Genomic DNA, 26912 nt, shown 5'->3' with positions numbered 1-26912 from the left:
TGCAAACCGTGTTTTTTCCCGCATTTTGCCACTTTTGTGCAGTTTGCGATTTTTCTATGCCAGAATACTGGCGTAGAAAAGTTAATAAATTCCCCACTATGTGTGCGCACATTAAAAAGAACCTGACCGTTCTCCTGATATGTCTGTTTTAATAAATACTTAAGTATTCCCCATGAAATAACTCTGCATTGTGCCATTCCTCTGTTATTCCTCCTGTACCTGCATGAATAAATTGACAACTGGGACAATTTCCCCTTACACTGTCAGCACTGATTGGACAGTGTCAGATTGTGTGGGGACACACCACTTTATAACAAGGGAATTGTTAACAAAAGTTGTACATTTATTCACATACTTCCAGGAGAAATAACAGAGGAAAGGAGTGCAGAGTTTTAAGAAAATATGCCCCAGGATTGTTATTTCATGGGGAATACAAGTATTTACTGACAGCTCCTCTTTGAAGGTTATGTAAATCTTTGTAGCCTTTTTTTATTATTATTAAATGTACTGTGTGTCCTTTGTGTGTTTTAAATATTTTTTCAGATTGACTTTTATAAAACATGTTATTTCGTTTTTGCGAAGACTCTTCTAACACACAGGATAACCTTAATACCGATAACCTTAATACCGATAAGTTAATTAACTTTCATGTAATCGGTATTAGAGTTGTCCTTCGTGTAGATGTATTCAGGGGCGTAGCTAAAGGCTCATGGGCCCCGGTGCAAAAGTACTTGGGGGCCCCCGAAACTTCTTCTCATAGCCGACGACCCGAAAGCTTTCAGCTGCATCGCTGGGTCTCCTAAGTGACACAACGATGCAGCACTAGCAGCCAGGGGCGTCACTAAGGTCTTAAAACGTCAGGGGCAATAGCCCCAATATATATGTACCCCCAAAAAAGTGGGTGTATATGTATGTAGCGAAGCAGCTGTTTTGAAGGGGGAGAATCTCTTACGTGCGCTGCTTCCCCTTCAGTCCGGTCACTTGCTCACACTGTGAATCTCGGCTTCGGCAATTCAGTGTGAGCAAGTGACCGGAATGAAGTGGAAGCAGCACATGTAAGAGCGCTGCACCCCCAACCCATCAGCTATTGATGGCCTATCCTCAGAATAGGCCATCTATGTTTAGGGACTTGACAACCACTTTAAGCCTACCATGTGGTAGACTTAGATACAGGGCCCTTAAGACAGGATTACACATCGTGGGATCCGGTTTGTTGGGCCCTGTATCTAAGCCAACCACATGGTAGGCTTAGATACATAGCCCATGTGTGATCCTGTCTGATGGGCTCTGTATCTAAGCCTACCACATATTAGGCTTAGATACAAAGCCCCAGCAGACAGTAATCTTATACTGTATAAGATTACTGTCTGCTGGACCCTGTATCTAAGCCTACCTTGTGGTAGGCTTAGATACAGGGTCCAACAGACAGTATCACACATCAACCCTGTATCTAAGCCTACCACATGTGTTACTAATCTTGTTTTTTGTGTTTTTATACATGTTCGTTCGTTGGACTATGTCGAATTCGAGGACTACTTCGATGACGGCTTTTTTTTATTCTCAATAAAATGGTTAACGAGGGTTGTGTGTTTTTTTTTTATTTCAATAAAATATTTTTTCTGTGTATTTGTATTTTTTTTAAAATTTATTACTACCGCCTTAGTAATGGTCGCTGGCTGATTGACAGCGTCCATTAATAAGGCGGGGGTTAGCCGATGCAGAGGCTAATTAACCCAGGACCCATTATTACTCCGGTACCCACTGCCACCAGGGGTGGCGGGAAGAGCTGGGTACGATCCAGTACCCAACCATCTGTAGCGACGGACGGGTAAAGGGGCGGCCTCAGGCTGGTATTATTAGGTTGAGAAAGCTCAAAAACAGTGACCTTTCCCACCCTGGTAATGGTAGGTTGCTGCTGCTATGTTGTATCTGGCTGGTTATAAAAATGGGGGGATCCCACGTAATTTAAAAAAAAAGAAAAAATTATTATTAGAAAAAATTATGTGGGGTTCACACATTTATCATAACCAGCCAGATACAACACCGCAGCAGCAGGCTAGCATTACTAGGGTGGTAAGGCCATTGTTTTTGGCCTTTCCTAGCCTAATTATACCAGCCTGCAACCACCCCAGTACCCGACCATCACTACAGATGGTTGGGTACTAGATCGTACCCGGCTCTTCCCAGCACCCCTGAATGCAGTGGGTGCCAGGGTAATAATGAGGGTTAGTGTAATGACAGGGGTAGGGAAACGGACAAGTGAGCCCTATTCTACCCGCCACTCTGTCCCTGCCTACTTGCAACGACCCGCCCTAGGCGACGGGGTACAACTGGGCGGCGGTCCCTACGCTCAGTAAGTGCAAGAGACAAACAGACAAGGGAGCACAAAGCAAAGGGAAATGGGGCAGTTGCCCACGGCAACACTGTGAGCAACAAGAGTGGTGAACGAGCCGAGTCAAACCAGGAGTGCACGAGGTACCAAACGCAGAGCAGGAGAGTAGTCAGAAAGCCAGGGTCAGTATGGAGCAGGATCAAATAGTCAGAAGCTGTAGCTGGGCCAGGAAACCACACGAGAAGAATCACAAGCAAAGGAGGAACAGGAAAGGCAGGTATAAATAGACAGAGGGCGGGAGCTAGCTCCGTCTGGCCAGGCTGCGATAGGCTCTCCGACTCCTAAGCCTGCCATCCTGAGTGGTGGAAGCTGGAGTCAGTCTCAGAGACATAAACTCAGGTGCGGACTGATTACCTATGGGCGTATCCACAGAAGTTGTGCCTGGCAGATCCTTTACAGTTAGTGTTAGCCTCTTTACCGGCTAACATTAAACCCCGTCTTAGTAATAGACGCTGTCAATCGGCCATTACTAAGGTGGTAGTAATGAAGTTTAAAAAAATACAAAGACATAGAAAAAATATTTTATTTAAATAAAAAAAACTCCACATTAAACATTTTACTGAAAATAAAAAAAACAAACGCCATCCTCGAATCCAAAGTAGTCCAACATCCGAACCTGTAAAAATACACAAACACAAAAAAATTTGTAACACATTAAAAAAAGCAAAGCAATTATCATACTTACCTTTCCCGGGTTCAGCGCTTTAGCCACAATGTCAGCGAGCTGGGCCCTGTATCTAAGGCTATCATATGTGACACTGTCTGCTGAGCCACTGTAATCTTATCCACAGGGTCGTAGTGCTATAGATATGCTCAGAGGCTGCAGCGGTGGTCACATTGGTTGAAACTTTATCCCAGGAGACCGGCCTTCTAACGTCATCCAGGCTGGCCTCCTGGGATGACGTTTCATCTCATGTGACTGCCGCTACAGCCTCTGATTGGCTGCAGCAGACACATGAGATGAAATGTCATCCCAGGAGATCGGCCTGGAGGAAGAAGCACAGACTTCGGGGTAGGTATAAGGGTATGTGCACACGATAGCTGCCGTTTACGTCTGAAATGACAGACTGTTTTCAGGAGATCACAGCTCCGTCGTTTCAGACGTAAATGCTCCTCCTCGCATTTTGCTGCTACTGTATTTGCTGCGGATTTTCCGTTGCGAAAAATCTACACTATTTACGTAACGCGTGAACTCACTCGAGCAGTTTACTTCATAGGTCCCAGCTCTAGGGCCCGGTAGTAACTGCGACTGCTGCATGCACTTATTACTATGCCATTGACAGCTTCTATGTATAGTGCACATTTTTTTATAAAAGTCCATTTGAAAAATGTTTAAAAATATATACGACATACATTTCATTACAAAAAAAGGCTACAAAAGTTTCAAAAGCCTTTAAGGGTGAAGACTGTAGGGGACATTGCTGGCTGCTCGCTGCAATTAACAGTCCTCTTTGAACACTTATAGGAAAGTTTGGATAAAAAAAGCCTCCTAAATACTGAACCTATAATGCTCATACTACGTGTTTAGAACCTGAGCTTTAAATGACAATATAAAGTAATCTCCGTCGTGGGTGCAGGTCTTGGTGGTAGTAGCAAGGTTTCAATTACAACTTTGAAGTGGAGAAGTGAATAGTAGTTGAACATTTTAAGTTTTTTCTTACTGCTGACTATTTATTTAGTTTTTATTTATTTGTTTATTTATGGAAATATTTCATTTTAGTCAATGTTGTTTTTTTTCTTGTTAACCCCTTAATGACCAGGCTATTTTTTACGTTTTTCCATCAACACATTCCAAGAGCTATAACTTTTTTTTATTTTTGCGTCGACATAGCTGTATAAGGTCTTGTTTTTTGCGGGACAAGTTGTATTTTTTAATAGCACCATTTTGAGGTACATATTATTTATTGATTAACTTTTATTAACTTTTTTTGGGGGGGGATAGAAAAAAATCTGAAATTTCGCCACTCTTTTGCGTCCTGAATCTACTCCGTTTACCATGTGGTATAAATAACACAATAAGTTTATTCAGCGGGTTGTTACGATTGCAACGATACCAAATTTGTATAGTTTTTGTATGTTTTACTACTTTTACACAGTAAAAACACTTTTTTTCAAAATTATTTGTTTTTGTGTCTCCATATTTGAAGAGCCGTAACGTTTTTATTTTTTCAACGATGCAGTTGTATGAGGGCTTTTTTTTTGCGGGAAGACTTGTAGTTTTTATTGGTACCATTTTGGAGTAGATGCGACTTTTTGATCTCTTTTTAATCACATTTTTTTAAAGAGAGGATTCACAGAAAACAGCAATTTTTCCATTGTTTTTCATTAAATTTTTTACGGCGTTCACCGTGTGGGTTAAGTAATATAATAGCTTTATAGTCGGGGTCGTTACGGATGCGGCGATACCAAATATGTGTAACTGTTTAACTTTATTTTGGTTTTTTAATAGTAAAGCAGTTTGTAAGGGGAAAAAGTGTGTTTTTCATTTTTTTTTCAAATTTTTTTTAAATTAACTTTATTAAACTTTTTTTTTAACTTTTTTACTAGTCCCACTAGGGGACTTCACTATGCGATCCTCCAATCGCTATTATAATACACTGCAATACTTTTGTATTGCAGTGTATTATGCCTGTCCGTTTAAAACGGACAGGCATCTGCTAGGTCATGCCTGCGGCATGATCTAGCAGGCATTCATTACAGGCAGACCTGGGGGCCTTTATTAGGCCCCCGGCTGCCATTGGAGACACAGACACTCGGCGATCTTTTCGTCGGATGTCAGTGGGAGAGAGAGGGAGCTCCCTCCCTCTCTCCAAAACCACTCAGTATCGGTGCTCGCTATTGAGCACCGCATCTGAGGGGTTAAACGGGTGAGATCGATACTAATATCGATCTCACCCGGCAGAACAGGGACGCCCCCAGCCCTCAGCTACCACTGGCAGCTGAGAGCAGGCAGATTTGACAGCTCCCTGCTCTGTTTACTTATTCCGATGCCGCGACGTAAAAAGTCTATGGCATCGGAATAAGGCCCGTTAGTGACCGACGTAAAAAGACTATGGGCCGGTCACTAACCGGTTAATATTAAGTTCTTCAGTATTTCAATCAATCACTTTATGTGGATTTCTATTTTTATATCTCAGACATTGCCGTGTACAGATATTACAGAATTCACTATATTTGAAATGATGGCACACTACTACTTGTAAATCCTACCGCTCAGCTCTAGTTAACATTCTTTTGCTTCAGAACTATTCCCAGGCTGTCTGTCTGTTGGGAAGAATTCTTTTCTCAGAGGAAGTGCATCTATTTATATAATTCTATGAACATTATAAATGTACCACAATCAAGATTGCCGTTTTCTGCAGGCATTTCCTACCACTGTTCCTTTAAAGAACACATGCCCCATGGTCAGGGTACAACTGCATGTATTAAAGGGAGTCTGTCACTAGAATATCCATATTAAACTAGTAACCTTGTATTGTAGAGGAGACTAACCTGTTTCTAGAGTGTAGATTAAATTTCGGCATACTGCCTCCTTTGTAGAGAAATTCGTTGTATTTGGTTTATGCTAATGAGCATTTAGGTGCAACGAGGGCGTCACCGTTGCACTTAAATGCTCTTACGTCGCTCCCCAGTTCAACCCCCTTTCCTCCCTTGTTACATTGATTGACAGGGGCCAAGCAGCGTAAAAGGCGCGTTTATGCCTGACCCCGTTCACACTAGAGTTCTTTGACGAGTTTTTTTTACGCGGAAACCGCACCACAAAACTCGTCAAAAACGGCCCGAAAATACCTCCCATTGATTTCAATGGGAGGCGGAGGCGTCTTTTTCCCGCGAGCTGTAAAACCGTCTCGCGGGAGAAAGAAGGGACATGCCCTATCTTCGGGCATTTACGCCTCTGACCTCCCATTGACATCAATGGGAGGCAGAGAAAGCGTATTTCGTGGCGTTTTATGCCTGCGGCACTCAATGGCCGCGGGCGCAAAACGCTGCTAAAAACGGCATGCAGGGAGAGGAAAATCTGCCTCAAACTTCCAAACGGAATTTTGAGGCAGAATTTCCGCCTGCAAAAAACTCTGTGTGAACATAGCCTTACTATCTGTAACGCGGGAGTGTCCCTGCTCTTTACTCGGCGCATGTGCAGTAGTGCCGATTAGAATGAAGAGCCAAAACATCGTACTGCGCATGCGCCGAGTAAAGAGCAGGGACGCGCCTGCGTTACAGATAGTACGGGGCCAGGTACGAAGTATATTGGAACCATTCATGCTATGACGGATCCGTTGTCTGATGGATCCAAATGGACTCTGATGGACCCCATTGACTTTAATAAGGTCTGTTGGGGTACTGGTATTTTATAATGGCAAGAATAATGCTGCAGATTGTGCTTATCTTGCCGTAAAAAAAATAACAAAAAGTTGGATGTAACCCCTAAAGGTAGTGTGATTGGAGTCTTATTGATTTTTTTTATTATTGTTTAAATGTGCCCGAAAAGAAATGTTGGGTTTTGTGTCTTTGGACAAACATTTTTTTCAAATTTAGTTTTTCGGTATGTTTGCAGACACAACTAGGATTAAATGCAATTGAAACACTCTGAAAATTATTAAACTTTTTACTATTGCAGATGTTGCTGTAGTGGACATGAGTGATGTTGGAAGACAACCTTCTCTTTTCTACCACCTCGGGGTACGAGAAAGTTTCGACATGGCAAATAATGTTATTATCTATCATGATACAGACCCTGATACATCATTATCCCTTAAGGTAAAAAAGTCACAAATATTGTTTTGTCCATTTTTGAACAGAAAGCAAATACAATTTACTTGCATTATTGTAGTGGAATTGGGGATTACATTTATTTAAAAGGGTTTTCCCATCAGAGACATTTATTACATATCCACAAGATATGTCATAAATGTCAGATAGATGTGGGTCCCACCTCTGGGAACCGCACCTATCTCTAGAAAAGGGCCCCATAAACCCCGTTCTACTGCTCTGTGTTGTGGCTGAATCGCGCTATTTCCGAGTCGAGTGGGGCTTATTCGAAAGCTATTTTCAATACAAAAACGATGCTGCAAACGATTTTGAGATAGGATTTTTTTCCCCTGAGATATTTAACGTTAAAGTTATCATCTTTACTATCGGCTGAAATTCACAAGCGACTACCGAAATGTGTACACATGAAATCATATTACAATCGTAGACCAGGTCCATTTTGTATCACCGAGGCCGATTGTAATAATATGTAATTTAAAGTCACCTTGATGTGACATTCCCAAGCTCACACACACGCCCACACACATTTAGGATTTTACCCACGCGGTGCATTTTGGGTAATGCTAACACCGGCGGTAGCCGATAATGAAGATGATAACTTTAACGTTAAATATCTCAGCGAAAAAAAATCCTATTTCAAATGAGACCCCACTCGACCCCCCCGTGCCATTTAAGATTTTGCTGTCCCCGCCCACCCCACTGCCACCAAGGGGGTGGGGTGTTTTTTTTGGGGGGCGTTAACTGGTAGATTTTATGACCCCATTAAATCCCACCAAATTTCAACCCTCTACCTCGAGCCGTTCAAAAGTTATGAGGGTGTTCCGGAATTTTTGGTGGGCACCGTATAACCCACAATATTCCTGTGTATTACCCCCATCATTCCTGTATATAACCCCATCTCATACAGGGATGATGGCGGTTATATACAGGGATGATGGTGGTTATACACAAGGATGTTGGGAGTTATACACAGGGATTATGGGGGTTATATACAGGAATTATGACCCCATCATCCATGTATTTATGTAACTCCATCATCCCTGTATTTATATAACCCCATCATCCATATATTTATGTAACCCAACTTGGGCGATGAGAGAAGAGGAGGAGGTGTGTACGAGGAGAGTTGTGGCGGCTAGGCAAGAGAGAAGAAGTGATGTCAGGGGATACCAGAGAGTCCCGGAGCAGAGCCTATACTAGCACTCTGCCCGGGACTCCGGCTCTGGGGAAGCCCCTGATATCACGGAACGTCACGGGAAATGGAAAGTTTACTCTGGGTGTGGTCACATGACCGCTAATTAGAAGTAAGTAGCCGTTCCAAAAATAAAAATACATTATATTAGAAAGTTAATTATACATGTCACCTTAGGTTAAAATAGAAATAAAATTAATTCCTGGCTAACCCTTTTTAAGTATGCCAAAGCGTTACTATATCAGCGATCAGAAAATCACTTTATGACGACCCCTAATGGGATGAAAAAAAAATTATTATTAACTGTTAAATAATGTTTATGAAAAAACAAAAGTGCACAGTAAAAATATCAAATAAAACAATTTTTTCCCAAAAATTTAAACTGTATGATTATGGTCGTACAATATCGTACCCCATAATAGTATAAATAAAAACTGCATCTGGTCCTGCAAGAAATAAGCCCACATATGATCACATCGACATTATAGCTCTTAGGCCTCATGCAAACGACCGTAGCCATGTGCAAATCGTGGGCTGTGCACATGGCCGCGGCCATTATTTTTAATGAGCCCGGACCGCAGAACACGCCCGTAATAAGGCTTGCCCGTTCTTTCTGCGGTCCGGGAAACCACGGTCCTGTGCATGGCCCCATAGGAATGAATGGGGCCGCAATTCTCCCGTGGATTTTCAGGGGAATTGCGGCCGCAAGGCACGTTCGTGTGCATGGGGCCTTAGAATGCAAAGATGAAAAAACAAATAGTTTTTATTGTGCAAAAGCAGTAAAACAGAAAAAAAACTATACATATTTGATATTGCCCTAATGGTACCGACCCATAGAATAAAGGTAATACGTTATTTACACCGCACAGTGAACAGCGTACATTTTAAACTGCAACAAAACAATGCAAAACTTAATAAAAGTTAATCAGTGTATTATATGTATTCAAAAATGGTGGCATTGAAAAATTCAGCTCATCCCACAAAAAGACTTTTGGAATGCGAAGATGAAAGAACGCAAAAGAATGCTTGTCATTAAGACCAAAAAAGTCTGGGTCGTTAAGGGGTTACATTTACAATAAATACATAGTCTATTCATTTTATCTAAATTCTCTTGTTTGCTTTTTCAGGATATGGTGGCTCAGAAGAACACAGTGAGTATAAAAACATTTTCATAATTGTGAAGTGTACTACAACTATCACATCAAATAAGATAACATCATGATTCCCCCAAATTAATGGAAGATGTTTGTTCTTCTAGTTGATTTACCTTAGTTGGTTTAATAAATTAAACTTCATTACGCAAAAAAATGGACAGCTATCACAGATACTATAGTCTACTGACATAATAAAAAGTGATATCCTTAGAGGTGGTCTGGGGTATTCTTTGATGTCTTTTATTCTGGTTGTCGTGTTCAGTAATATGATGCAATATGTATTCCTAATGGATAAAATGTTATATCATTAGGCAGTATATACTTACAATTATTATATCATTTATTTTCTTATTATTTTCAATGACATCCACTCAAGTCTTCAGCTGTTTGTCACAGTCACACACATGTCTAGTAGAAGCAGTCACTTCACTAATCCTGGCCATGAACTTCATTCTTCTGCTCTATTGATCCAATTACATCACTTGTCTGTCGCCTGATCCCAGGATCACTCATCCATCAGGCCTGGCTCTGACAACTTATGTTACTACAGTTTCCATTTTAATTTAAGATCTTGTACTAAGATTCAAACCAGAGCAATTGTTGGTCGTGGTGCAAAGCAATATGAAAATTAAAGGGCATGGATAACTACAGGTCCCTAACTATATGTAAATTAAATATAAGAACATTTTACATGAAGCGACAATGGAACAAATCCACTGAATCCATACCCAACTCATGTCCAGTCCCCATTTATGAATAGCACCATTTCTAGTTAAAATCCATAGTGAACCAGAAATAGAGATTTGACCTAAAAGCTCATAGTTAGGCCCCATGCACATGAACGTAAAAACGCCCATAATTACGGGCCCATAAACTTCTATTGGCCACGGGTACCTTCCCGTTTGCTTACGGGAAGGTGCCTGGGCGCTGAAAAATATGGAACATGTCCTATTTCAGGCCGTAATTACGGCACGGGCAGGCCCATAGAATTCGATGGGGCTTCCGTAATTATGGGTGGCTACGTGTGTGCACCTGTAATTATGGGAGCGTTGCTAGGCGGCGTCAGGGGATAGTCACTGTCCAGGGTGCTGAAAGAGTTAACTGAGTCAGTAACTCTTTCAGCACCCGGGACAGTGACTACCGCTGGAGTTAATAGTATTAAAAGTTAACTTACCCAGAACTCCCTGCTTCTTCCTCCAGTCTGGCCTCCCGGGATGACGTTTCATCCCATGTGACTGCTGCAGCCAATCACAGGCCAATCACAGGCTGCAGCGGTCACATGGAATGCCGCGTCATCCAGGGAGGTCGGACTGGATGTCAAAAGAGGGACGCGTCACCAAAACCACGGCCGAGGGATGTATGAACTTCTTTTACTTTCAATTGCTGCAGAGACTGCCCGAAAGGGCTGCCCCTTCTCTCCATCCAGCACTGATCAAGAGAAGGGGCTGCCGATTAGTGCAGAGAAAACGGGTCCGTAAATACGGGTTGAATACTGGTGACAACGGACCAATATTAATTAACGGGCACTGGTCGGTAAATACTGGTGGAATACGGGTCGAATATGTGTGACAAAGGACCCGTATTTACGCCAGTATTTACGGGAGGAAAAAAAATGTATGGCGGCCATGACACCTCAGTAAAAGAGGACTCGAAAATAAAAGGATGGCTAAAGAAAAGCGAGAATAGAAACATCAGAGGTATTTTATTTCCGAACAGCCCACATATTGTAAGTTTTTTGTTTTGTACCGGAGGGTAGCTTTAATGCTATGATACTATACATTCACAGAGTTCCTTGGATGACCTAGCATCAAAAATAGGCAATGGTGAAAGAATGATTGATATGTAAGACAGGGTGGGCGGCCTAAAGTTATATGAGGGGACTCCAAGAACCATGTCTAGGATACAGAAATATGTACTATCACCTTTAATTTAACATTTACAATTTGAAGAGAACCAATACTATTTATTTTTTTAACTAAAAGAAGTAATTGCATTTTGGAAAGTTCCGTTTATCACTCTAGTAGTATCACTACCATGACATAAGAAAGCCTTTTCAAATCTTACAATAAATGTATCATGGTTATCTTAAAAATTCTGTATGTACCAAGTCTCTGCAGCCTTGCAGGTTATTTTCAGATTGTTAACCCTTTGGCGCCGCAGCCATTTTTTTTTTTCATTTTGACATTTTGCACCCCCCCCCCTTCCAAAAGCCGTTACATTTTCCTTACGACATAGCCGTTTGAGGACATGTTTTTTGCAGGAAAAGTTGTAGTTTTTAATGTCACTATTTAAAGTACCATGTATTATACTGGGAAACTGAAAAAAAATCTGTGTGGGGTGGAATTGGAAAAAAATTATTCTTTCATTTGTTTTTTGGTTTTCGTTGTTACAGCGTTCACCGTGTGGTAAAAACAACATGTTACATGGTACAATATGGGCGCCCTCACTTCCTGCAGATGAGCTCAGGCCCTCCCCTTCCTAGTTACTAAATAATAGGGCTTAGAAAACCACCTCTTGAAACAGAGGAAATGTTCTCTTATGGACTGCACATCGGAATGTTTTTTCATCCCCTCATTACAAGAGCCATAACTTTATTTTTTTTATTTACCTAAGCTGTTTGAGGTCTGGTTTTTACAGGACGAGATGTAGTTTTTTTTATTGCTACCATTTTGTGGTACATATGACTTTTTGATCAATTTTTATTCAATTTTTTTGGAGGCAAAGTGATTAAAAAAAACTGTAACTCTGGCATTGTTTTTTTATTTATTTTTCATATGGTGTACGCCGTGCTGTATAAATGACGTGTTAACTTTATTCTGCGGGTCAATACAATTATGGTGATAACAAATTTATCTAGTTTTCCTAAATTATACAACTTTTTCACAATAAAATAACTTTTTTATAAAAAGCATTTGTTTTTTTTTTGTTGCCATATTTTAAAAGCAATAACAGAATTTTGTAGTTCCTCATACGGGAGCCACTGAAGAGTTATGAGCCGCCGACAGCACAGACTTTACACAGTCAGTGCTGCTACTAGAAACAAAATTGGTAATACAAGTTATTTAGAGAAACAATTATAGTGCACACTCCTGCAATATAATCATTTTTCACTGAAAGGAAAGGTACGCTTTAATACAAAATCTTAATAGGTTATATCTGCCCTTCATTACACAGACAACCTATTGATTTAAATGGGCACTGTGTAATACTTAATTTCCCCTGTGGTGGCGCTGCAGAGAAAATTAACACTTACTGGTAGGTTTCCCCACAAATTAAATCCACTCGCTGGTGGTTCCAGCACAGGGACAATTTGTGATCAGCTTATTGTAAAGGGACAGTTCTAACAAGTAGGGATTGTATGAAGCGAACAACCTTTTTGGCAATCGGTCATTTTGTGGTGATAGATCCCCTTTAAAGGTATGTTCACAAAGGGTGGATACGATGTGTAAAGGTACACAGCATATCCTCCCTTGAGCCCACAGGGAATTGTGGCCGAAAGACCACACCAAATTGTGGTTCAGTTATTCGGCCCGGAATATCCAATGCAGAAAACAGAAAAAAAGTCTATACTTACCCATAGCCATGGCGACGTGTCCCTCTGATGTCCTTCAGCTTGGCCTCCAGGGATGAAGTTTCAACCCATGTTACCGCTGCAGCCTGTGATTGGCTGCAGCAGTCACGTTGGATTGAAATATCCCTGGATGCAGGAGCATAGAGATCTGGGTAAGTATAGCCTTTTTTTTTTTTCAGAGTTGGTATTTATACGCTGGAATCTTCGCTTTTTCAGCGCAAAAATCACATCTGCTATTTATTTCATTGCGGAAAAATCCGCAGCATATTACAGTAGCAGTAGAGTGGATGAGATTTGAACAAATCTCATCCACAAGCAGTGTACAAAACCAGCCGAATAAAAGTTTATAAATTGACCTGCGTTGCCGTTTTTCTTAATCCGCAGCATGTCAGTTTATGTTGCGGAATTGCTGGTTTTCTGTTGGATTTTATGCAAATCTGTTGCGGAAAATGCGCAGTATTTACGCTCCGTGTGGATTTACCCTAAGTGTAGGCAAGATAATTTAACATATATCTGAGAAATAAATGATCTTCTCATTCTGTGAGAATACATTATACAACTGTTGGCACCCCTTTATACGTGTCTACAAGGAGGTTTAGCAGCAGCATAATATTTCCTTGCTTGATGCGTAATAGATTTTCACTTGTATTTACTGCATAGAAGCTGTTCATTTGAACCTAGGCCAAATCTAACATTCATGAGTCATGGCCAAGACAGAGTGATTTGTAGACTTTTTTTTTCTCCCACATCACATTTCTTCTCAAAGATGTGGTTTAATTGGATAAATCTTGCAGCCTACAAAATGAAGAAATATAAATGAATGCCAATGTTTTGAGTTGTAGTGAAGAAATTCAGAGGAAATAGCAGAGCTTCTAAAACCATTTTTCTTAGTCCCCATTCACACCATGATAATCTGTGAGAATAATTATCATGCTAAATTTTCTAGCCGATGCCATGTGGAAAAAAGTTAACACATGTCTAATTAGCATTTTAATTATTTTGCAGACCAAATTCTCTATATACAGAGCTGTGAAAATGTATCTGCCCCTTACCCGATTTCTTCTATCTTTGCTAATTTGTCACGTTTCAATGTTTCAGATCAATGAACACATTTAAATATAATATAAATACAACGTGAGTAAACACAAAAGCAGCTTTTAAATCATCATTTCAATTATTGAGGATAAAGATTTATGCAAAACCTATATCTTCCATGTGAAAAAGTATTTGCTCAATACACTTAATAACTGGTTGTGCCACCCAACATTGTAACGACTACAATCAAATATTTGTGATAACTTGCGATGAGTCTTTTACATCGCTGTAGAGGAATTTTGTTCCCCTCTTCTTCACATAATTGTTTTAATTTGACTACATTGAAGGGTTTTCGAGCATGAACTGCTGGTTTAACCCCTTAGTGACCACCAATGCACTATTTGACCCTGCTTCATATTGACCCTGGCTTACTGACTACTCTCCTGCTCTGCGTTTGGTACCTCGTACACTCCTGGTTTGACTCGGCTTGTTCACTACTCTCCTGCTCTGCGTTTGGTACCTCGTACACTCCTGGTTTGACTCGGCTTGTTCACCACTCTTGTTGCTCACGGTGTTGCCGTGAGCAACTGCCCCTTTTCCCTTGCTTCTGTGTACCCTTGTCTGTTTGTGTGTCGTGCACTTATTGAGCGTAGGGACTGTCGCCCAGTTGTACCCCGTCACCTAGGGCGGGTCGTTGCAAGTAGGCAGGGACTGAGTGGCGGGTAGATTAGGGCTCACTTGTCTGTTTCCTTACCCCCCATCATTACAACAATGTCTATTGTCCATAAAGGGTACATGTGTCAATGTAGACAGTAGCGGTGATACAGGCTTGAGATAAGGCTTCAGCAGCAGACAGACACCCAGTGGGTGTAACACAGCAGATGCAGCGGAAGATACAGCTCGACTTCAACTCTAAATGGGCACAGAGGCACGGTAGCACAGGATACAGGGTACAGGCAGCAGGAATGGGTAACACTGGGAACTGGAAAACACTGGGAGACCATTTGCAAGACAAACTTTAGGTATACAACAACGCTCAGGCAAAGATCGAGAGGGCAGAGCCCTTTTTATAGTCCAGCAGCATTTTGGATTGATTGCAGATTATCTGCAATTGTGCGTGCACTGGTACTTTAAGGCCGTGCACGCGCAGGCGCGCGCGTCCTGCGGGAAACAGTCTCTGAACCAGGAAGTGAGTGCCGGCGTCTCCATGGAGGGAGATGCTGCCGAGAACTCACATGTCCATGGCCGCGGCCATTAGAGGGTAAGTCAGAACAACGGGCCGCGGCCATAGACGTCACAAGATCATTGTCCGACTGCATAACCCAACTGCGCTTGAGCTTTAGGTCCCGAACTGACAGGCGGACATACTCGATCATGATTTTCTGGTAGAGAGCAAAATTCATCGTTCCGTCAATTATGACAAGTCGTCCAGGTCCTGCAGAAGCAAAGCAGCCCCGGACGATTACCCCACCACCACCATGTTTGACTGCTGGTATGGTGTTATTATATAATGCGGTGTTCGCTTTATACCAGATGTAACAAGACCCATGTCTTCCAAAAAGTTCCTCCTTTGACTCATCAGTACATAGAATATTATCCCAAAAATCTTAGGGGTCATCTAAATCTTTTGGCAAATGCATGACGAGCCTTTGTGTTCTTTTTGGTCAGTAGTTGTTTACACCTTGCAATTTTCCCACGGATGACATTTTCCCCCAGTATTTTCCTATTGTGGAATCGTGTACATTGACCGTAACTGAGGCAAGTGAGGCCTGCAGCTATTTAGATATTCGTCTGGGTTCTTTTTTGACCGCCTGGATGAGTCTTCGATGCGCTCATAATAAAATTTTGGTAGGCCGCCCACTCCTGGCAGGTTCACCATTATTACAAGTTTTCTCCATTTGCGGATATCGGCTCTTACTGTCCAGAGCTCTAGCAATGGCTTTCTAACCCTTTCCAGACACGTATATATCAATGACTCTGTTTGGCATCTGTATTTGAATCTCTTTCGAATGTGGCATTTTATGTGAAGTTTTGAGACCTTCACGTTGCCAGACAGGTTCTATGTAAGTGATTGTTTAGGTTCAACAGGTCTGGCCGTAATCATGCCTGGCTGGGTCTAGGGAAATTTAACTCGATTGTCAATTAAGTTTGGTTAACTGGTTGAATTAGGGGGCAAATACTTTTTTACATAGGACTAGGTAGGGCTGAACAGCATTTTTCTTCTACTTAAAGTTATGTAAAGAAGCAGGACATAGCCAGTTTCGGGACTCCCATGGGATGTTATATTTTCTTATAATAAAGGGAAGTAACAAATCATATTATCCTGCCTATATCTTTAGGTTTTTGTGTGAAGAATGTATGCATGAAATGACTCTTTGGGAGGCAGCAGTACTCCCCCAGACCAAGTAATTACATCTCTGACTGTTAAGCACTTATTATGAGTGCTGAGAGTCATGAAACTGGAGCAGCTTAATCTCCATCATGCAGATGGTTGACAGAGCATGAATTAGGAGTGTTTTTTTTTTTTTAAATTTCCTCTAATTTAATAAAATGTTTGTACAGCATCGTGGAACATCAGTGTTACGACAGTTCTCCTACACCATTGGAAATAGTATTAATTTTGAGCTCCCAAGTCAATAGTTTAAAGCTTACCTGATTTATGTTCCCTTCGCAGAGAGATTCTGTTTAAGGCTAAACGCGCCATGATTAAACAAGGTAGTACAGTATAACAAAGTGCAAAATAAACTATTAACAGTGAAGTCCCTAGGCACGAAATGTCCAATTGCAAGGATAAATCAATGATTAGGAGTCTCTGTTGAAAGTGCCTTATCATTGGTTCTTTCAGACGGAACTAGCTTCAAGCACATCCACATACGGAGTCAAAGCGATCACAGGACAGTCAAAATTAGAGAGAAAAAGAGAACTAAGAATGCACCATGAATAACCATGATACAATATATTCAGAGAATACGAGGTTGACATCCAAGGCTTCCACACCTTCAAATAACATTCTATGGTATCCAAAGACATTGCATTCAATTGATCAAAAATCATATTTCGGTTAATACGGGCCGAACAATATGTAGATGTAAATCTGGGGTCCGCAATGTGGATCCTGGCAGCTAATAAAATATATGGCGCTCGGACGATCACCAATCTCGGGTCACGTCACAAGGGTGAACTACACTACTGAGCTTATGAATTTACCACATAAATCCACACCCACCTACTCTAGATGACTGGATTATGCTAAATTACTCCCGTAGTTTCCAACACCCCAATAATTTATACCACAGTATGCTACCACCACCTATACTTATCTAGGCAATAGGGGCCTACATCTCTATATTCCCTTAACACCAGTTACAATAACACGTTATCTAAATGGAACATAAAATACAGGTAACGTTCTTCACCATCGGAAGATTAAGTTCTGTAAGACTACAAGGATGAGACTTATTAACAGGTTCCCGACCGCTGGCCGTAAATATACGGCCAGCGGTCAGGGTCTCTAAAGTCCGGCGTATAGTATATATACGGCCGCACTTCAGAGACTGTGCACGCGCGATCGCGTGCACACAGCTCTATGCCCTGGCTGTTGCTAACAGCCATGGGCACTGGGCAGAATGTCAGGGGTCAATCTTTTGGCCCCTGAACATGTGATCGCTGTGACAACCAATCACAGCGATCACATGCATTTCTGCTTAGAAAACAGTGTGCACGCGATCGCGTGCACACAGCCCTGTGCCCTCGCTGTTACCAACAGCTCTGGGCACTGGGCAGAGTATCAGGGACCAATCTGATGGTCCCTGAACATGTGGTCGCTGTGACAACCAATCACAGCGATCACATGCATTTCTGCTTATAAAACAGTGTGCACGCGATCGCGTGCACACAGCCCTGTGCCCGCGATCGCGTGCACACAGCCCTGTGCCCTCGCTGTTACCAACAGCTCTGGGCACTGGGCAGAGTATCAGGGACCAATCTGATGGTCCCTGAACATGTGGTCGCTGTGAAAATCACAGCGACCACATTTGTTTTATTTTGAGTTTTCTGGCAGTAAATCTCCTGCCTCTTTTCTTCTCCTCAAATATTGTTTCAGTTTGAGGAGAAAAAGAGACTCGGGAGAATTGCTGCCAGAAGATTACAGTGAAAAAAAAACAAACAGTTACACTATAAAACATTCTCTGTATAGATAGATTTCTATCTATCTATACAATCTATCTATCCATCTATCTTTTTTTCTATCTATCTACCTTTCTTTCTTTTATTCTATTAGAATAGGCAGGTAGGGAGTATATAATTATATATATATCCACATATATATAATATATATAGCAATAGCGGTTTATTTTTTTGTTAGCGGTAGTGTAGATATATATAGCAGTTAGGCCCCATGCACACGACAGCAAAAAACCTCCGTTTTTGCGGACCGCAACTGCGGTCCGCAAAAACTGAGCCATTCACTTTCATTGAACGCTGACACCTTTCAGTAGCACTACGGAAGGGTGTCAGTGCCGTGGAAATGTTCCGGGAATTATGGAACATGTCCGTTCTTTCGCATTTTGCGGGCCGTGCTCCCATACTTTGTATGGGAGCACGGCCCGAAAATGCGGCTGTCAGTCAGCGGCCGGCCGTGCCCGCGATCGCGGACAGCAATTGCGGGCACGGTCGTGTGCATGGGGCCTTAGTTTGTGTGTTTTATAAAAAAAATAAAAAAATAAAATTTGTTTAGTTAGTGTTAGTGTTAGTTACGTTATGGCGAGGAAGTTGTTTAGCGCCGAGGAGGCATACGCCATGCTGTGGTCTGAGTCGGAGACCGCATCAGAGATGGCGTTCGAGATGGAACCTGTTTTAGGTAGTGACGATGACAGCGTCACTTCAGGTTCATCTTCAGGGGACGTTGTCCCTGATGCAGTCGAAACTGCAGAACATGAAAGCGCAGGGCCAAGTAGCGCTGTAGCACGGGACAGCCTGGTCCCTCCAGTCCAGGCTCTTGTATGGGCACCTGCCCCATCTTTTGGGCCTAGAATCCACGGATTTACTGCCACTCCTGGCATAACCGTGGACAATACAAATTTTGTCCAAATGGATTACTTCCATTTATTTATAACGGACGACATCCTAAATCAGATTGTCCACGAAACAAATTTATATGCCACGCAATATATAAGGCAGAAACCTTCATCCACCCATGCCAGAGATTGGACGCCCACCAATTTGCAGGAATTAAAAAAAAATTTGGGGCTCACCCTAAATATGGGTATTGTCAAAAAGCCCTCCATTAGGTCTTACTGGTCAACAAGACCCGCCCAAGCCACCCCAGTATATTCTGCAGTAATGCCCAGGTCTCGTTATGAGACAATAATGAGGTTCCTCCACTTCAATGACAACGCACAGGCCCCCCCAAGTACCGATGCAAACCGGGATCGGTTGTTCAAAATAAGACCGCTAATAAATTCCCTGAATAATTTATTTCTGCAACTCTACACCCCTGAGCAGAATGTAAGTGTGGACGAGCAGATATTTTGGAAGTGTTATAGAAACTCTGTTGAGTTTTGTAAAACCAGCTTTGAAAAAAAGCGATATGTGAAATAATCTTCTTCTATCGTCCGCCCTCCTACATCTCTATGTGATAAATAAGGCCACATATTTGGTATCCCCGTGCACGGGAGAAGTGGCAGAATGTGAACGGAGATTAATTTTGACCGTGGTCTATGCCGTGTGTGAAAAATGCTGGTATAAACTGACGCATTTGCTAAAAAATTGCTAATTTTATTTTGTTCCATCTTATTCAAGAAACTTTCAGAAGAAAACTGGACTGTCTAAAAATATGATAAACCCCTTGAAGAAAACCTTGTGGGGGTCTGCTTGCGTGAATGAAGTCATTTATGGGGTGATTCTAATCTTTCAGCAGCATTACACCCCCCAGAAAACAGTATGCGGCTATAAAGTCAAGTGCAGAATTCCTGGACCGAAAAGGCCAAAAAGCCTCCTTTTATGCCAAGCCCTGGCACATGCCCGCACAGTGAATAAGGCACACATATTTGGTATCCCATGCACGGGAGAAGTGGAAGAACGTGAAAGGAGATGAATTTTGGCCGTGGTCTATACCGTGTGTGAAAAATACTAGCCTAAACTGACGCATTTGCTAAAAAAGTGCTGATTTTATTTTGTTCCATCTTATTCAAGAAACTTTCAGAAGAAAACTGGACTTGCTAAAAATATGATAAACCCCTTGAAGGAAACCTTGTGGGGTCTACTTGTGTGAACGAAGTCATTTATGGGGTGTTTCCAATGTTTCAGCAGCATTACACCCCCCAGAAAACAGTATGCGGCTATAAAATCAAGTGCAGAATTCCTGGACCGAAAAGGCCAAAAAGCCTCTTTTTATGCCAAGCCCTGGCACATGCCCATGAATAAAGCACACATATTTGGTATCCCCATGCACGGGAGAAGAGGAAGAATGTGAAATGCGATGAATTTTGTCCGTGGTCCATTTTGTGTGTGAAAAAGCTAGCATAAACTGACGCATTTGTTAAAAAAAAAAGCTAATTTTATTTTGTTCCATCTTATTCAAGAAACTTTCAGAAGAAAACTGGACTGTCTAAAAATATGATAAACCCCTTGAAGGAAACCTTGTGGGGTCTACTTGTGCGAATGAAGTCATTTATGGGGTGATTCTAATGTTTCAGCAGCATTACACCCCCCAGAAAACAGTATGCGGCTCTAAAATCAAATGCAAAATTCCTGGACCAAAAAGCCTCCTTTTATGCCAAGCCCTGGCACATGCCCGCACAGTAAATAAGGCACACATATTTGGTATCCCCATGCACGGGAGAAGTGGAAGAATGTGAAAGGAGATGAATTTTGACCGTGGTCTATACCGTGTGTGAAAAATGCTAGCCTAAACTGACGCATTTGCTAAAAAAGTGCTGATTTTATTTTGTTCCATCTTATTCAAGAAACTTTCAGAAGAAAACTGGACTGTCTAAAAATATGATAAACCCCTTGAAGGAAACCTTGTGGGGTCTACTTGTGCGAATGAAGTCATTTATGGGGTGTTTCTAATGTTTCAGCAGCATTAGGCCCCCCAGAAAACAGTATGCGGCTCTAAAATCAAATGCAAAATTCCTGGACCAAAAAGCCTCCTTTTATGCCAAGCCCTGGCACATGCCCGCACAGTAAATAAGGCACGCATATTTGGTATCCCCATGCACGGGAGAAGTGGAAGAATGTGAAAGGAGATGAATTTTGACCGTGGTCTATACCGTGTGTGAAAAATGCTAGCCTAAACTGACGCATTTGCTAAAAAAGTGCTGATTTTATTTTGTTCCATCTTATTCAAGAAACTTTCAGAAGAAAACTGGACTGTCTAAAAATATGATAAACCCCTTGAAGGAAACCTTGTGGGGTCTACTTGTGTGAATGAAGTCATTTATGGGGTGTTTCTAATGTTTCAGCAGCATTAGGCCCCCCAGAAAACAGTATGCGGCTCTAAAATCAAATGCAAAATTCCTGGACCGAAAAGGCCAAAAAGCCTCCTTTTATGCCAAGCCCTGGCACATGCCCGCACAGCGAATAAGGCACACATATTTGGTATCCCCATGCACGGGAGAAGTGGAAGAATGTGAAAGGAGATTCATTTTGTCCGTGGACTATACCGTGTGTGAAAAATACTAGCCTAAACTGACGCATTTGCTAAAAAAGTGCTGATTTTATTTTGTTCCATCTTATTCAAGAAACTTTCAGAAGAAAACTGGACTTGCTAAAAATATGATAAACCCCTTGAAGGAAACCTTGTGGGGTCTACTTGTGTGAATGAAGTCATTTATGGGGTGATTCTAATGTTTCAGCAGCATTAGGCCCCCCAGAAAACAGTATACGGCTCTAAAATCAAATGCAAAATTCCTGGACCGAAAAGGCCAAAAAGCCTCCTTTTATGCCAAGCCCTGGCACATGCCCGCACAGTGAATAAGGCTCACATATTTGGTATCCCCATGCACGGGAGAAGTGGAAGAATGTGAAAGGAGATGAATTTTGACCGTGGTCTATACCGTGTGTGAAAAATGCTAGCCTAAACTGACGCATTTGCTAAAAAAGTGCTGATTTTATTTTGTTCCATCTTATTCAAGAAACTTTCAGAAGAAAACTGGACTTGCTAAAAATATGATAAACCCCTTGAAGGAAACCTTGTGGGGTCTACTTGTGTGAATGAAGTCATTTATGGGGTGTTTCTAATGTTTCAGCAGCATTAGGCCCCCCAGAAAACAGTATACGGCTATAAAATCAAATGCAAAATTCCTGGACCGAAAAGGCCAAAAAGCCTCCTTTTATGCCAAGCCCTGGCACATGCCCGCACAGTGAATAAGGCTCACATATTTGGTATCCCCATGCACGGGAGAAGTGGAAGAATGTGAAAGGAGATGAATTTTGACCGTGGTCTATACCGTGTGTGAAAAATGCTAGCATAAACCGACGCAATTGTTAAATTCTTGCATTTTTTTCCAATTTTGCCCACTTTAGAGAAAAAAAAAATAATTATATATACTGACAAATGCCACTAAAACAAAGCCCTATCTGTCCTTTAAAAAGAGTGTAAAATTCAAAGATGAACTTTATTCACCTGCTGAGTTATAGTCATCTAAAGAAGCGCATAGCAAAATTGTGAAATTTGCTCTGGTCATTTAGCTGTAAAACAGCCTAGTCCTTAACCGGTTAATATTTAAAATTTAATACACAATAGTGCAGTGCAATACAAAAAAAATAGTTGCCAGATTAAAAGATGAAAAATATACATACAGTTACAATGCATTCCGTTTATAAAAATAAAAGGGATAAAAGAAACAGAACAAAACCTTACTGATGTACAGCAGTGATATCCTGGCTGTGGGGACAGCTGAAAATATGGGAGGTCACTCCAACTGAGATATGGATCCCCAACGACTGACACTGACCCTCACTTCTCCTGGCATTTTAAACCCATTTTTTTCCCTCCAATTCACTGGCAGGTGATGTCACTGAGAGGAGGCTGTTCATATGATAATGAAGCGTATTCCTCCCATTACACAGTTGTATTTCTATAGCGAAACATAAAAATGATCATGTGTTCTTGCATGAATCCCATAGAAATATAATATTACCTGCATTCACTTTTGCAGACAATTAACAACCAGGGCATTTCAAACACCACTGTAATAGGCCCATGTTTGTAGCCAATAGCCAATTCCAGGTAGTTCCTCTGGGTGTAGGGATGTGAATTTGACATATATATGAGGGCTATTTCCCCATATCATAACTAGCTATGTGGGTCACTACAAATATCAATTATGATGGGGTTTGCCTTGATGCATCATATTTTCTTTAAGCGTAGGCCATTGTCTCAGGTTTCACCTGGTCCACATGGCAGACACACCATAGGTATCCATTTGCATAGCTTTAGATGTTTGGTCAGGATGTGTGGGCAATTACTTCTAACCCTAGGTGAGAATGTTATCTGATGTTAGATACAGGCCAAATTCTTAATCAACACGTCTCGTACCTTGGTGAGGAAAGGGCCAATTACACATTTGCCTGACAGTGGACGTCCTTTGATGGCCAAAGATATGCATTTCTTGGGTAAAACAGATGTATCTTCTGTGACAGAAGGGGTTATGAACTGACCACTTAATAACCTACTTTTGATGATATTACCTATAACACCACAGGCGCCAATTTAAATTGAGTAGAGTCACAATACTACGTTTTTGCACCCAGCAAGCAAACTGCTGGAAGACCAGGGAGTATGTAATATGACTCTAAATAGGAAACAAACCTCAGTCCAAAACAAGTTACCTTTGGGACAATCCCACCAGATATGAGATGCTGAACCTATAGCATCGTAACCGCAAAAGCACATAGGAGGTACAGAACAGTAACATTGATGTATCCTCTCTGTAACCATATAAGTTTGATGTAAAATTTTTAACAAAGTTTTCATAAGGGAAACTTGCCAACTCCCTTTGAGTGTTTCACACATTGTCAGACATGACTCTGTAGGTATTTGGATGTCGAGGTCCTCCTCCTATTTTAACATAAACATAAGTGTTTGTCACTTCCAAGGGGGTTATTTAGCTGAGCATATAATAGTGAAAAAAGGCCTATTCCAGATGGGGTATAGATAGCTAAATGTTTATAAGGGGTGTACTCTAGAGTCTGAGCATTCCCAATTAGTGATTTCAAGAAAGCAAATACCTAGTTAATCTTGAGTTCTTCCCTAACTGGAGGGCTATAAGTCGACTTAGGCTTTGTTCACATCGCAGCTAGGGCTCTGTTCCGTCGGAGCTTTCCATCGGAACGGAGCCCTGACTGACACAAACGGAAACCATTGATTTCAATGGTGACTGATCCGGTGCCAATGGTTTCCGTTTGTCTCCGTTCTGCAAGGGTTCCGTCGTTTTGACGGAATCAATACCGTAGTCGACCTATGGTTTCCGTTTGTGTCTGTCAGGGCTCCATTCTGACAGAAAGCTCAGACGGAACATCAGAACGGAGCCCTAGTGCAGATGGGAACGGAGCCTAAAAGGGGTTTTCCCTATATGTCATGACTGTCAGATAGATGCGGGTCCTACCTCTGGGACCCTCACATATCTCTAGAACGGGGTCCCATAAACAACGTCCTAGCTTTTTTTGCTCACGCTGACTCCTGGCCACTTCCTGATTACATAGTCGGGAGTTACAGAAAAAGCGTAACTCGCTGAGCTTCGCTGTTTCCATAACTCCCATAGTAGTGAATTGCAGTTACAGAAGCAACGTAGCATGCGAGCTACGCTGTTTCCGTAACTACTAGGGCTTTTCCACACGTAGTGGAACTGCTGCGTATTTTCCGTCCGGAATTGCAGATGGAAAATATGCAGCAGAATATAGTAGCAGCAAAGTCGGTGAGATTTAACAAATCTCATCCACACGCTGCGTAAAATTTCAATTGAACTACGGTGCATATTTTTCGTACTGCAGCATGTCAATTCCTGCTGTGGTAAGTGGACTGAATTGCTGCGATTTTCAGAGGAGATATCACCATCTCCCAACATTGAGAAAAACGCCGCAAAATCCGCACCATTTTCTGGAGTAAAAAATAAAGGAAATGGTGCAGTTTTTCCGCCGTGGAAATCCTGATAGTTTCTGCGGAATTGCTGCAGAAATTCAAATTCGTTACTTGTGGACAAGCCCCTATTCAGTTCTATGGGAGTTACGGAATCCGCGTAACTCAGCGAGTTACGTTGTTTACGTAGCTCCCGACCATGTAATCAGAAAGTGGCCGAGAGGCAGCGTTTAGGAGACCTGTTCTAGAGATAGGTGTGGGTCCCAGAGGTCGGACCCACATCTATCTGACAATTATGACCTATCCTGGGGATATGTCATACATGTCTCTGATGGGAAAGCCCCTTTAAATGTAGTAATGGAAAGTAAACGTCCTGTTATAAAATTATGAACCCTTACCAATTTCTGACTTGTCCACCAGTAAAAGTGGAGGATATTAACCCCAGAAAAAAAATAAGGGAAATGGGAAGAACAGGGGAAATGTTTCACCGACTGTATAGTTTGAATCTGACTATTCTCTGCAGGAGCAGCGCATAATACAAAAGTTTAGTGCGTTATTGTACATTTCTGGGAAGGGGACCAATAGACCACATAAAAGCCAGCCAAGAGTAAGAGGGAATGTTCTAATAACACCCACAGTGGATAAGGATGTGCCTGGGCACACCAGGTACACCTTGTGTTCATGCCTATCGGTCACACTTTGCAATATGATGGAGATTTTGTAGCTAAAACTAGGAATGGATCCATTCAAACTTTAAAAAAAAACTGTGATCCAGATCTAAAGATACCCATTGTGAACCCATCTTTAGGTAGCCATATTGTAAGCAACCAACAGCATTAAAACTTCTGTTCAGTGCCCCTTCTGTTTCAGAAGAATGTAATACGGACTCACCTCCTTTTAACCCTTTCCCGCATCATGACAACATTTACAGCTCTGGGGGGAGGTTGTTCCCGCACAGCCTATTAAATATACAGCACAAGGATGCTCAAGAACAGAGTCTGTGCCATAAGTAGCTGGTGTAAGCTATAACATATAGCCAACAACTTGCTGCAGCGGCTGGGATCGGAGCTAACTCCAATGGCGACCATTTAACATCTTATATGCCGAGGTAGCTGTTTTACAGAGAGAGGGGGCTTTTTTTGTAAGCCCATCAGTGCCAGTGGGTTGCCATGGCAGCAGGTACTCTAACAAAGGCCCCTGGTCTGCCATGGACTTAAGCCTATTAGACTGTTTGTCAGTATAACAATGACTGGCATAATACACTACAATATAGCAGTATTGCAGTGTATTAGAAAAGCGATCAAATGATTGCATGATCAAGTCCCCTAGTGTCAAAAAAAAATTGAAAAAAAAATCAAAGGTTATAAAAAAAACCTGCAAAAAAATAAATTTTCCCCGCAAAATGCTTTATTATGGAATTAAGAAATGAATAATATTTCCGCATCCATAACAATCTGCACTATAAAGTTATCACATTATTTATGCAGCACAATAAACTCTGTAAAAAATAAACAAGTAAAAAACAATGCCAGTATTGCTGTTTCTTTGTTCATCTTTCCTTCCAAAAAACGTAATAAAGAGTATTAAAAAAGTTTTATGTATCCCAAATGGTACCAACTAAAATTTCAACTCGTCCGTAAAAAGCAAGCTTTCATGCAGCTATGTCAATGGAAAAAAAATATAGCTTTTCGAATGCGGCAACGCCAATACTAGTTTTT

The 26912-nt window shown here is 41.6% G+C and overlaps 1 protein-coding gene across 1 annotated transcript in view; it reads left to right on the top strand.

The window, feature by feature from the left end:
- MAP3K15 (mitogen-activated protein kinase kinase kinase 15) overlaps positions 1-26912 on the top strand; it is a 164203-nt gene that overhangs the window by 44582 nt on the left and 92709 nt on the right. The window contains exons 2-3 of the mRNA XM_075854028.1: positions 7011-7150; positions 9482-9505. Of these exons, the coding sequence (XP_075710143.1) occupies positions 7011-7150; positions 9482-9505 (164 nt within the window). The remainder of the gene's footprint in view (positions 1-7010; positions 7151-9481; positions 9506-26912) is intronic.

This window comes from Rhinoderma darwinii, chromosome 2, assembly GCF_050947455.1.
Source record: "Rhinoderma darwinii isolate aRhiDar2 chromosome 2, aRhiDar2.hap1, whole genome shotgun sequence".
In the NCBI taxonomy this organism is placed as follows: domain Eukaryota; kingdom Metazoa; phylum Chordata; class Amphibia; order Anura; family Rhinodermatidae; genus Rhinoderma; species Rhinoderma darwinii.
Note: the sequence above shows the minus strand (reverse complement) of the source record. Positions and strands in the feature narration are given on the sequence as shown.